General features: G+C 35.4%; 1 protein-coding gene across 6 annotated transcripts in view; it reads right to left on the reverse strand.

Annotated features, from left to right (window-relative positions):
• Positions 1 to 14724, reverse strand: part of AKT3 (AKT serine/threonine kinase 3) — a 397034-nt gene that overhangs the window by 366563 nt on the left and 15747 nt on the right. Inside the window, exon 3 of one of the 6 annotated variants that reach the window (XM_069540069.1) lies at positions 13920 to 14027. The exons of 4 other annotated variants lie outside the window; for them this stretch is intronic. In XM_069540069.1, the coding sequence (XP_069396170.1) occupies positions 13920 to 13980 (61 nt within the window). In that variant the 5' untranslated portion in view covers positions 13981 to 14027. Of the gene's footprint in view, positions 1 to 13919; positions 14247 to 14724 lie in introns of those variants that run through there. One more of the 6 variants, XM_059996884.1, reaches the window with a different exon arrangement.

Below are 14724 nucleotides of genomic sequence, written 5' to 3' on the forward strand. Positions count from 1 at the left end.
AGAAAGCAACATAATGTCACATTTTTATTATTCCAGAATAAAACGGACTAGAGACATAAGCAAATATACTGTATAGATCCTAGATTTTTAAAAACATATAAAAGCTTTTTTGGACTGCCGTATTAGATATGATTGTTGAATGTATTAATTTTCTTAGTTGTATTAATGATAGTTATAAATACCTCATCCTCGGAGATTTGGGCTAACAGAACTAAGGGATGGAGCAACATCTGCATCTTCCTTTCAAATGATTCAACCAAAAAAAAAAAAGTAAAATTGTAACTGTGTGAGGTGATGAATATGTTAATTAGCTTAATTACGGTAATCATCTCACAATGTACACATATATCAAAACACTGCATTGTATACCTTAAATATATGCAAGTTTTAGCAAGTGTACCTTCAAAGGTGGGGAAAAAAGCACACATAAAGCTAATGTGGTAAAACATTAAGGATGTTTACATGCTCATTAACTCTGTAGCTTTTACCTTTTCTGTATAACTAAAATTTTCAAAATTTTCAAATAAAGAGTTAAGAGTGAAAGTAATTTCCTCTTTTCATTCACTTTAAAGATAAGTAAACTGATAAAAGCTGAGTATAGAGCCCTACTGTATCTAAGATTTATTTATTTTAAATACTTCTATACAAAATTAATAAGTTGACCTCTGAGAATATACACTATGTAAACAACTTTGCTTACTAAGAAACAAGGTTAAATGGTAAAACTAAAGGTAACATAAGTAGAGTTCTTCCCCATTTTACACATAAAATTCTAGTCCTTAGCAATAATTATTGATAACTCCTTTCTCCACTGTTTAACAGAACACACATTAATATTCTTGACTTTACATGTTTTTCCAATGACAAACAGTTAGCCCATGATTCTAACAGATGAAGACCTTTGAAATCAGAGGTCTTATTTTCCCTCTGTGTTCATGTTCTCCCCCACTTCCAGGGCTGAAATGTCTGCAGGGTTCTGTTCTCAGCCTGCCATATTTCAACTTGTCACTGCATTAGTTATCTATCACTGCATAACAGATTACCACAAAATTTAGAGCTTTAAAATAACAATAAGCCTTTATCATCTCACAGTTTCTGTGGGTCAGGAACTCAGGACCAAAGGCACAAAAGGCACAGGGAAACTACTACAGTACTGCTGCTCAAAAGAGAGAAAGCAGGAGGTGGATGGGAGTCACTGGCTCATAGCAATTCTGAAATCCAGCACAGTACAGCCAATCCCGGATCAGAATTTAAGGCCTGTTTCTGTCCTCTAGGCTCTTGGTTCTGCTTTCCAAGTCATCCTTTCTTTTCCATAAAGGATAGCCCATGTTTGCAGCTGTGCAGTTTTCTCAACATGCTTCCCGCCTGCAGAGGTTCAGGGATCCAAAGGCTGCTTTTTGTTTGTACTGTCTTTGTCCAAGTCCAGTGCAAGCTGACAGTGTTTTGGCCAATTCACTCTCATTAAAAGAAAGAATACGAGGGGAAAGGGAGGAAGAGAGGAGAGAAGAAACTTTGTGGATCTCCTGAGAATCTTATCACAGTTTACTCCATTGTGAGACAAAGGCCATATCCATAAATCTCTTCAAGATAAGCCCTTCCTTCTATATGGTAGGCCTCTGATGAGATTGCTGAGGGACAACTCTCTAAATGCTCTTAGAACCCCTACTGTTTGACTCAAGAGGTCTTTGAGACAACAACTTGGATCTTTCTGAGGTTTTGAAGGATTTTAAAGTCACATCCTCAGCTTCATTTGTAGAACATGTTTTCCTGAGAGTGTCTTAGATTTGCTGTTTCCCAGAATCTACTCCTTAATTTTAGCAACACTGGTCAAATGAAGAAGCTAGGAATTTTCAAACTCAGCAGTTCCACGCTCCTTTTTGTTTAACAGTACTTCCTTTGATTGGTCCCTCTCCTTTTACATTTTATATATAAGCAGCAAGAAGAAACCATTCTGCTTACAAAATTCCCTTAGCTAGATCACCTAGTTCATTGTGTACATTTTCCTGCTTCTCATTTTATAGCCGGTGACAGAGTTCCTAAACTTTCTGCCACTACAGAACAAGAATCTCCTTCCTCAAACTGCTGATAACATTTTTCTTACTTTTCTTTAAGCTCTTACCCACAGTTTTCTCAAAGGCCTCAAACTTCCACTAACAATCTATTCAAGGCTTTTCAGGCTTTCACTAATGCCTCAAAATCTTTCTAGACTGTGTCCACCACTGAGTTCTAAAGACAGGCCTCCATTTCAGGTTGTTGTTATGGCAAAATAAAACCACTTTTGATACCAAAATCTGTACAATTTCTATATAACTACCCCAAAAGTTAACGTTTCAAATACAGTAAACTTCTGCACAGTTTCAATGGGACAGGAGGGGCATAGTCAGGTGGTTCTGGACCAGGATCTCTCCTGCGATTGCAGGCAGCATGTTTACCACAGCTGCAGTCATCAAAAGGCTTTACTTGAGTTTACTTAAGTTATGCACAGGTTGAAATGCTTTCTAAACTAGCATTTATCTTATGTGTTTTAAATCACAAAATTTAAGCAATTTATAATTTCACTACAATTTTATGGGTAACCAGCTGAAACCATTTTTACAACATGTAAAAACTCAGTAGTGATTGGGGCTTCCCTGGTGGCACAGTGGTTGGAAGTCCGCCTGCCGATGCAGGGGACGCGGGTTCGTGCCCCGGTCTGGGGGATCCCGCATGCCACGGAGCAGCTGGGCCCGTAAGCCATGGCCGCTGAGCCTGCACGTCCGGAGCCTGTGCTCCGCAGCGGGAGAGGCCACAACAGTGAGAGGCCCGCATACCGCAAAAAAAAAAACTCAGTAGTGATTATCAAAAGCTGAAGGGTTGTCTCCGTCAAAAGGAGCTATCTAGTCATCTTCCACTAGATTCCTAAACCAAAGATTCAGGGTCCTACTGTCAATAACAAAACCTGGTAGACACCACCCCAGTGTTTCTGACATGACTCTAGCCCAGCTACCACACCTATGATTTATGTTGTGAATGAAGATTTAGATTCCATAAAATTAAAGATAAAAGGCACAAAGAAAAGGGAGAAGGTTAAAATGTAGCATATATTAAAAGAAAACTAGAAAAGAAATGCATACAGGCAAAGTAAAAACAAAGGCTGAACTAAAATCCACACTGTACCAAAAGAACAGAAATTTAAATCAGTGAAACAGAAGACAAACTACAAAAATTCACTGAGGACGAAAGAAAAAATAAAAAGGTAAAACATAAGGGAAGAAACATAAGGGATAAATCATGGAAGGTAGAATGCAAAGAGCCAATCAAAAATAATGCATCATGCTACTACTGTAGATTAAGGGGCCACAAATTCTTTGCCACTCTTTTCATCAGGAGATGGACTCTGTTTCTCCTCCTCTTGAATCTAGGCTGGCCTTGTGACTTGTCTGACCAATAAAATGTACTAGAACAAATGCTGTGCCAGCTCTGGTTCTAGCCTTTAGTAGGGCTGGTAGTTTGCATTCTCAGAAGCCAGCCAAATGCTCTGAAGTTCAGGCTGTCCTGCTGAAGAAAGGCAACAGGAAGGAGAACCAATTTACTCCCAGTCAACATTCAGCACCAAGGACCCAAATATGGGAGCAAAGCCTTCTGGGATCTCCCAGTTCTGCCTAGTTACCCTCTAAATGCAGCCAACTGAGTGACCCCAATTGAGATCACCAGAATAACCACTGAGTCAAACCACAGAATCATGAAAAATAATAAATCATTGTTTTAAACCACTAAGTGTTGGGTAATCTGTTATATAGCGGCAGACAACCAATGTAGCTATACTGCTCTAAAACGACACAGTACTTCTGTCAAAATATATAGCTATGTGTCTAGTCTGAAGTGCAAGATACTTGCACCCCAAGTCCTTGTTAGAAAGTATCATCTTAAACTATTTGAAAACCCAGCTTGTTTCAAAAGCCTGTTTAAAAATAATAGCTTTTCTATTCCTTAAATTATCCTCTGTTATTTACTTATTTGAAAAAATATTCTAAATTCTATCCTAGGATTAAGTCAGGCATAGAAGACTGAGATAAATTTTAATGCTACATCTTCCAATTTTACTGGCATCTACTTTAAGATGTTTTAAGAAAATTTCACTTGTGTAACTTCTCTGATTCCTTCCTTTGAGGACTTACTATGCAGTAGGCATTCAATAGCAAAGATAAACAAGGTAACTATGAAGCAGAATTGAAGGCAGGTAAAAATTTTATCACTCCCCTCTCTTTTCCAGGGAGTCAATCCCTGCCTAGTCTGTGCCCCCAAAGCACTTTGTACAAATCTCTTTTTTAATAATAATAGTAGAAACAGCTAACATTTATGAGGCACATACTATGTGCCTGGCGTAATTCAAAGCCTTTCACATGATTTAACTCAATCCTCACAATAATCTTCATAAGGTAAGAACTATTATTATCCCCATAATACAGATGAGGAAATTAACTCATCTTAAAGAGTCTCTTCCCCCACTTAGACTCTAGACTCTATGAAGGCAGGTGACCTGCATCTCCATATCCTCCCCAGTCTCCAGTACATACTTCTCTAATTTGATTAAAGAAATGAGTTTATCCAAGTACTAGAAATAAATATGCTCACTTATTTTACAGGAACAATTTTTCACTCTTCAGAAGCATAAAGTGGTAACACCTTTTTAGACTAAGATAAAATTGCTTGGGGCTAAATAAGTATCTCTGGGTAACTGGTAAGAAAAATTAACAAAAAAGTTGTTTATCAATTCATTGATAAACACAACTATTAAGACCTAAACTTCTACAAACAAGTCTAATTTGATAGTAATGTATTTTTATTCAGCACCATTTTAATGCTGAAAGCCATATAAATATCACCCTGAAAGCTATATAAATTTGCATTAAAAAAATTTTTTAAAGAAGTCAGTGTCAGAGGAATAAGAAAATAAGGGGTAGTACTCATTAAAATATATGGATGAAAAAATCCAAGTAAATATAAAATCCAAGTAAATATAAAACCTAACACTTTGAACGATGTAATTTGAGTCTTTTTGGGTTGGTAGAGTTGGAATCATCAGCTATAAAACCTGTGACTACCGATTTCATTGCATACTGACTTAAAAACAAAAAGGAAAACCTTTATATAATTGATTTGATACACTAAAAACTCACAATCCTCAGAAAACTGGCTAGAAACTGAAATTTGGATTCTGCAAGGAGAATCAAGTCAAATTGAGGATCATTTTACAAACATACTTCCTAATTCTCTATCAACTCAGAATACCAAACTACCTTTTTTTTTTTTTTTTTTTTGGCGGTACGCGGGCCTGTCACTGTTGTGGCCTCTCCCATTGCGGAGCACAGGCTCCGGACACGCAGGCTCAGCGGCCATGGCTCACGGGTCCAGCCGCTCCGTGCGCCGCGCAGCACGTGGGATCTTCCCAGACCGGGGCACGAACCCGTGTCCCCTGCATCGGCAGGCAGACTCTCAACCACTGCGCCACCAGGGAAGCCCAAACTACCCTTATTTTCAGAAGGAGGCACAAGTCTAATACTCCTAACGAACAGAAAAAATCGTTATATTTTAGAATAATCTCCACAGGGGTAAATTTTAGAGGATGCTGTGTGCCAAATTTTCAATCTGACCTCTATAAAGGTTGGAAATTGTCTCTGCTAGAAATCTAAGAACTGAAGTACAAACACTATAATTATATATATGTATCTCAATACTTTTTGTGGCACACACTGTTGGTTCGCTAATGCAGTATCAATTCCCAATACCTTTTACCCTGGCCACCTCCCACTACAGACTGAAAGCCATCTTGAAACCTTGAAGCAACAACTGCAGGAATGAACAGCCAACAAACTAAAGGTAAAGAAGCAGAGAGAGCTTGACTCTTTGGTGATTTTATCCTTTTCTGATAAACAACCAGCTACTGCCCACCTTTACCCTTTTTAGGTAAAATAAATAAACCTGCCTTTGTTACTGCTGGCTACCTCCTTATTCAGTTATTTTTAGCAGAATGCTTGCCTTACTAATACATTTAAAACATATAGAGAATATGGTTCTCTAATTCCTTTAAGTAAAAAAAAGTTATAGCACTTGTGTAAATAAACAATAGTCATACTGATGCCAAATGTATGACAATCCTATATATTTTCCCTTAATAATACTTTTCTGATTATAAAAGTTACACATTCAACTTCAGAAATTTTACAAAATACAGAAAAATATAATGAAGAAAACAACCCACTACCCAGAGATAACCACTTTTAATATTTTGGTATATTTCCTTCCAATCAATTTTTACACTTATATCAATATACAGAACTATGCTTTTTATTTTCATAAACTGGTATCATGCAGGATACAGTTTATTATTACTATTAACTAATACATGCACAAAGTAACAATAATTCAGTAACAGATGAAAGAACATAAGACTTAAAAATAAACTGTCTCTTCCACCATTCACACACAACCCCCCCACACCCTCACCATTCCACTTGTCAAAAATAGCCACTTTTAATATTTCTGGCATTATAGCTCTTTTTCTTATCACCTGTGACCGTATCAACTGACTTCCCACTATGAAGGTGAAAAATTGTTCCCCTTCACCTTTCTTCCCAATTTTTACTACTTTTATTTTCATTTTTAGTTTTTCTACTGGTTGATAACATTAAAAAATATACTTAAGCCTCTATTCCTTGACACATGAATTTTAGATAGAATGTCTTAGTATGCAAATGTGGAAGATAAGGAAATTAGTGTTCTTACATGGCAAACATTTTTAGTCAACCACAGGATTAAAATGCAACTATCATTTGGCCTTACCCAATCCTGAGTGAGGAAGAAAAAAATATACATACTTGTTGCTGTAGCACTAATTCATTTAATTTAAGAAAAAGTGTTGGAAAAGATAGTAGTTTCATAATAGAGAGCAAATACAGGAAAACAAACTAATTTTTAAAAATTGTTAAAGACACACATAACTTTTAAAATGATAAAAGATGAAGACTGAGGAAGAGAGCACAACATTCAGGCCAGACAACAGAAAAGGAATACTAACTCCTCTTTTACACTTGTCTTCTCACAAGAGAGCCATCATAATGCAAACACTGATGTCCAGAGGTGCTGAGAAGATAGTAAGTTATCACTTTGAGTTCCAGTTAGCATCAATAATCTTTGAGAAATACAGAGCATCAGAAGGGTATTAAAAACAAAACAAAATAAAAACCTGTACGGGCAAGGATCCTTAACTGTTTTTATAGGAGAAAACAATAGATGAGCCTAAATATTAAATATTAGTAAACTTGATGTCAAAGTTAGCAATATCCTATAACATATTAAGTAGCAATAGCAGATACTGTTTATTAACTATTTAGTATATCCCATGTACTGTGATAAAAGCTAATCAAACATTATGATCTTTTATATGGTCTTACAACCATATAAAACAGACATTATTATCATCTCCATCTTACAGATGAGAAATTTAAGGCATATTAAGACTGAGTATTTTGCCCCCAGTCAGTAGTAAAAGGCAAAGCCAAGACTTGAAGTTCCATTCTCTTAACCACTGGACTAAACTGACAGTATGAGTTCTTAAAAATGAGAAAAACAGATGGATGAGAAATAAGAATAGGTTCACTAGAAGCAAGTTCTATCAAAGTAGTCATTCTTTTCTGAATTACCATGTTGCAACAGCATAGACAAATCTCTAAGACATATTGTTAAGTGATTATGATGCCATTTATGGAAAATGAGACAAAACAGAAAGATCCAAATGTTTATACAGAATAGAGCACAGAAATCTCATTTCTTCAATTATTCCTATTCCTGTGCCCTGCCCAATTTTCTTGAATCCCAATCTCTGGGCAAGAGACAAATACTACTTACAGTTGGCATGCATCTTTCTGGTTCTCAAATATTTGAGGGAAAATTTGACTTTATACTGGCACAACACACTTGACACTAATATTTCTGAGAAGGAAAATAATAGTGGAGGAATTATATGGTACTCTATTTATTTGCTGCTTTGGTCTTTTATAAAAAGAACTCATATATGACTTCCATAACACAAATTTTTAGAATCGTAATGATGCTCAAAGAAAACAGGGCAAAAGTTTCTAAGTATGACGTCAATGGCCTCCTTGGAAGAGAAGTTTGATACAGCAGAATATGTAACACTTAAAAACCTTTGCCAAGACAAAACTAAAGTTAAAAGGCATAAACAAATCAGGAAAATATCAATATTTGCAACAGTGACAAAACAATCAATAAAATAACAGTATCCGGAATATATAAAAAGTTCTTACAAATAAATAAGAACATATACAATTTATGAACTTGACTAAAGACATAGGCTTCAATACAAAAACTGACTAAGGATAAGAACAAGCAATTTATTTGAGGAAAGCAATGGCTAAAAGCAGTAACAATAAAGTTAAGCCTCAGTAACAAAGAAATGTAAAATAAAATCGCAATATAATGGCAAAAACTAAAAACGGGGGGAAGCAGGGGGAAGGAGAGATAAATTGGGAGACTGGGATTGACATATACACACTACTATATATAAAACAGATGACTAATAAGAACCTACTGTATAGCACAGGGAACTCTTCTCTATACTCTGTAATGACCTATATGGGAAAAGAATGTAAAAGAGAGTGGATATATGTATTTGTATAACTGATTCACCCTGCTGTACAGCAGAAATTAACACAACACTGTAAATCAACTATACTCCAATAAAAACTAAAAAAAACAAACAAAAAACCAAACAAACAAAAAAAAAAGAATAACACCCAGTGATGGCTATGGTATGAGAAAGCACAAACTTTTACAAACTAGTGATGGGGAAGTATAATAAATACATTGTTACGTTCACGTCTGGGCACCACATTCTAAGACAAACTGAGATATTTCCATAGTAGGACAAGATTACGTATGAGAGAGCTAGAAACCATGTCATACAATAAACGAATTAAAGAAAAGAGAACACTTTGCTTAAAAAGAAGATTTTAGGGAAGACATCACAGTGACCTTGAAATATCTGAAGGCCTATCACATGGAAAACAGAACTTGTTTTATACTGCTCAGGAAGGCAAAACAAAGACCACTAGTGCTCAGAGCTGTTAAATAATGAAACAGTCATGCCTTATACAGTTAGATTTTAGTTACAATAAATGATCCATCAGAAACCCATCAGAAAAGATTCTTCTTATAAGCTTGGAAAGTTAAGTTTCATGAACTCAGAAGCACTTCTCAGTTCTAAGAGTAAAGCAAAAATTACCCTTAAAATATGGATAAACCTTCCAGAACTATGACCACTACTGTATTTTCACTACAGTGTCCCACTTACCTGTTTTAGATAACTTATATACTCACCTATTCTGGGACTAAGAGGGTTCTGCCCAGCCACCTCTGCCAGGAATAACCATTTAGTCAGTTCTACTAATTCCTACCCCATTAGTTCCTACACACAAAAACACACCAGATGTATGACCTGATCTGGAATCCCAAAACTCTATCCTAGGTACAGGCTGCTTTCACAACTGTGATGATCTATTCTATATGCCCTGCCTTGCTTCAGCTGTCCCAAATTGAGTTCCTTGCCCTGAAATCTGTGACATACTGCTATTTGAACGTCTAGAATTGTCTTCTTCCTCTTCCTTATTCATTCGTCAAAAATAGATTAAGAGCCTACTATGTTCAAGGCACTGGTAGACCCTATATGGGAAAGAAATATAGTTATACTGGACAAGTTTCCTGCCCTCAGGGAGTTTATAATGGAGAACGTAAAATAATGGGTCTATGTAATAACTAGTCAATATAAAGCCTCAAGGAAGCAAAGGCATGAAAGTGATGTAATATTAGAGACAAGAGAATTCATTCTAACTTTGTAAGACTGTGATGTGGGAAAATACCAAGGAGGTGATACTAAAACTTGGCTTTGAGGGTCATGGAAGATTTTCACCAACAAAGACAGAAGGGGAAAAAAAAAAAAATGCCAAGCAGAAAAACTGGCATAAGTAAAAACATACCTATAAGAAAATACAGTGGTAGGTGCATGATTATAACATCAGTAAGACAATGCGAACAGAATGCCAATATTTAAAGAAAGTTTCTCCATGTCAAAGGATACAGAAGCTATGGAGGTAGCTTCTCCAAGTGAGTTAACACAACAAGTTCAAGAGGTATAGCTTCCCTGCACTCCCCAATGGCACATGAAGTTTCCACCAGATGGAAGATACTCCCCTTTTCCGTTCTTAGAGAGTTTTAAACTCTCCTGTCCAACAGTTCTTACCCCCTCACCAGGTACTAATAATAGATTTTTTAAAAGAACTCCAGTATATTCTTGAGTGACAAGAAAGAAACAAAATATGAAGTATCATAAAATTGGCAATAAAGAAATTCCGCTACTGGTCCTGGCTCTGTCCCTGACTCAAAAAATGACCTGTTTTCTAATCTGTACGACAAATGAGTATAATACTAGACAACTTCCAAAGTCTCCTCTAGCTTAAAGTTCTATAAATTTACTTGGAAAAAAGGTTTAGCTATGTTTACAGGTGACTGGAGCTCACCTGGTTTAAACCATTGTTTCCTCAACCACAAAGGCAGATGAAACTTCTACTCCTCTTAATCTGTTATAAGTAATTAAATTAACAAATAACAAAACTAAGTGACTTATAAAGCTTGAACAATTTTAGATCTATACATTAAAACATATGCCTAGCAGAGTTCCACTTCCAGTGATTGTAGGGAGACTTGTATTAGGCTAACTTTCCCATACATAAAATTATAATTCTGTACAAAATACTAAAAAAAAACTATTTGAAGGCAGTGGAAAGCACCAAAAGCAAGCAGAAACTGGGGGGAAGTTGGCCCCTGAAAGAAGGGAACTGCACTGGATGAGATTTGCATTTTTATATGGCTTTTTGCTTGAGGGGCTCCTCCATTCCTTGAGATTAGTGTGGATAAAAACTTAGACAAAAAAATCATAGTCTTGCTGGCTTAAGGAGTCAGATGATGGAGTTCAGAACTGCCAAAAACTTTTCATGGCTAGAAAGTAGAAAGGATAGCCCACGAGAGAGGGAGACACAGAGGAGCCCCCAAACCTGCACATAAACTCTGCCCGAATTCTAGATAAATACTGCATGTATAGGAAAAACTCCAATGCATAGGAAAAACTCCAATGAGCCTGAAAGCATAAAGCAAAAAGTGGGAGGAAAAAAGCAGAGATTTCAACTGCTTTTCACAACAGGAGAAATGAACTGTAGAGACTGAATAGAATCTAGTTAAGTACCAATTAGAACATAAAGCAGTGGTGTTCAGTAGGAAATAAGAGATCCACAACGAACTGTATACAGCTGAAAATTACCAGACATGTGAAGTAACAAGAAAATGTAATCATAGGCAAAGAAAAAAAACAATCAACAGAAACCAACTCCAAGAAAATCCTAATGTCAGAATTAGCAGACAACAGAACAACACTAGATGAAATGGACAAATTCCTCACAATACACAATTTACTCAAACTGACACAAGATGAAACAAAATCTGAATAGTCCTATATCTATTAAATAAATTGAATGTATTATTAAAAAACTCACAAAAATGCTCCAACCCAGATGGCTTCACTGATTGCATTTTATCAAACATATAAGGAAGAAATAAAACCCATCTTCTGCAAATTCCTTCAAAATTTGAGGGAATTCTCAACCTATCTTATGAGTCTACCATAACTTATGCAAAACCTGAAATGAAAATTATCAATCAATATTCTGATAAATGTAAAAAAGGATCCTTAACAAAGTATTAGTGAATCGAAACTGGCAACATGGGACTTCCCTGGTGGCGCAGTGGTTAGAAATCCACCTGCCAATGCAGGCGACACGGGTTTGATCCCTGGTCCAGGAAGATCCAACATGCCGCAGAGCAACTAAGCCCATGTCCCCCAACTACTGAGCCCGCGTGCCACAACTATTGATGCCCGGATGCCTAGAGCCCATGCTTGCACCAAGAGAAGCCACCACAATGAGAAGCCCTAGCACCGCAACCAAGAGTAGCCCCCGCTCACCACAACTAGAGAAAGCCTGCACGCAGCAACAAAGACCCAACGCAGCCAAAAATAAAAATAAAATAAAATAAAATAAACTGGCAATATATTAAAGATCATCATGACCAAATGGGGTTTATTCCAGCAATGAAAGTAGTATACTATATTAACATATTAAAAGAATAATGGGAAAAATTAAATGGTAATTTCAATAGATGCCAGAAAATCTCCTGAAAAAGCTGAATACCCACTCATGATAAAAACTCTCAGCAAACTAGGGAATAGTAGGGAACTTTCTCAACCCAATAAAGGGCAACAATGAAATCCTACATGATACTTAGTGGTAAAATAAATGCTTTCCCAATAAGATGAGAAATAAGGCAAAAATGTCCACTCTCACAAATTATACTCCACATTATACTAGAGGTCCTAACCAGTGAAGTAAGACCAGAAAAGTTAATTAAAGGCATAAAGACTGGAAAGGAAGAAACAGAACTGTGGCTCTTTGCAGATGAGGATCATCACAAAATATTTAGAGTAACTAACATTAACAAGTGAAGTTAATGAGACTGTAGGATATAAAATCAATACACTGACTCAACTGTTGATTAGTAAGGTGTATAATGGCAATTTTATAATTATATAACCCTAGAATGCATATGAAAGCTATTTGATGGTTCTCTCCATTTGGTTTACTTAAAATTTTCAAAACAAATATATTGAAACAATAGGAAAAACAAATTTCACATTACAGCAAATACATTAAATCTCCAAGTTTCAATGCTATTAGAAAATACATTTAATTTTTCCATGTTTCTTCTCCATTTATAACATCAATAGTCAAAGCGAGCTTCTCTAATCTACCATGTGGTTTATACAGTCACTACCACCACTACCACTGCTTTTTACTCTCTATGGAAAACGCTTGCTGCTGAGTAGTAAACAGGAAATCATACTGTCATTTTCTCTCTCCTTAATCACTTTATAATTTATTTCAAAAGTCACTTTGTGAATAAAACATGAACAAAATGTACACAAGTACATACAAATGAAAGGAGAAGGAAAGACCCTTGGACTTAGATAAGCACCCCCAAAAATGCACACTTTGTTTTCTGTAACAACTTACAATTGACTAGATCACAACACGTGTTAAAAACATAACCAAGCTTACATTCTTCGTTACTGAGGTATATTTTGCACAGTGGGGATTAAGCTGTTTTGTGAGAAAACTCATAAACATATAAAGTTTTAGCTTAGAATCAACAAATACTAACATTCTAGTTCATCTAATCAAACCATTTCATAGGATATAAGACAAATGTCATTCAATAGATACAGTTTATGGATATCCCTGAATTGGAAACTATAAGTACAAGGCAAACTAGGGAAAAAGTTCTTTAAAAGCACAAGGTGGTTACACACAAAAAACACAACATGAAAGTTAGATTTGTTAAATACAACAAAAAGTGTAAGCAATTAATATATCATGCATTTTCATCAATCAAAATGTTTTAATGATAAAACTACCTCTTAGATTTGTACCAATTTCAAAACATCAAGATGATGAGTTGACTAGAAATACATTACAAATTTTAACTTGTTATCAAAGGAACTGGCTCTCCACATTAATAAAAGACTACTTAGGTTTTTAAGAAACAATACTATTAACCAAACAAAATTTTATGAATTACAATAAACCCTTATATAATATTATTACAATATACTTATTTCTATAATTTAAACCATTTAAGCAGGTTAAATTTCCCATTTTATTAATACAATAACTTTCTTAAGAGCAAATATTACTACTAAGCTGTAATGGAAACTAAGAAAGCAAAACTTTTGACATCTAGTTTAAAGACTGAGTTACCTAGAGTATGCCTACAGGCTGGTCTTTGAAGAAGGTAAATTAAGAAGTGTCTAATATACATGCAGATGCCTCTTATCCTGATGTGCAGTCAAACTGTGAGGTGCTCTCCTAGGACCAGTAAGAAGGAAAATGCAGATAATACTCCAGTTTGCAACTGACGTTTCTTTTATTGTCATTTCTTATACCAACAATACTATGTTAATGTGTTATCTCAATTAATACTCACCATTTTGCAATTGCTCCAGATAAGTACAGGAAAAAAGGTTTCACTACTGATCTACCACTAATAACGGAAGTTAGGAAAGCATTTATCCTACATAATATCAGTAATTATCTTTAAGTTTTTTCTTCCTTTTCTAGGAAGATATTTACTGAAGAGCAACTTATTAACACTAAAATTACAAATAAAATGAGATTATACCTGGATAGGAGCTAAGAACTGATTCATAAATACAGGTTGGAGAAAAAGGACTGATAGTCAAAGTAAGAACTATAAATTTTTCTATATTTATTTATTTTATTTATAGTTTAATAGTTTAAAACCACTCCTCTACATACATTATCTCGCAATGCTTACAATCACACTGTGAGGTAAAGGAGGCAGATATATTCATTTTCAAATGACTATACCAAAGTTCAGGTGATAATAATCTACCCAGGGTAATAAGCAAGGAGCAAATAATAATTAATAACCTTTCAGAAGAAATTCTTTGAACCGAAATATAAGCAAACAACAACAGACTATATAATGAAATTTGCTTGACTAAAACATAAAATTATTATTAAAATAATACTGAAAATCTCT

This window comes from Delphinus delphis, chromosome 1 (genome assembly GCF_949987515.2).
Source record: "Delphinus delphis chromosome 1, mDelDel1.2, whole genome shotgun sequence".
Classification (NCBI taxonomy): Eukaryota; Metazoa; Chordata; class Mammalia; order Artiodactyla; family Delphinidae; genus Delphinus; species Delphinus delphis.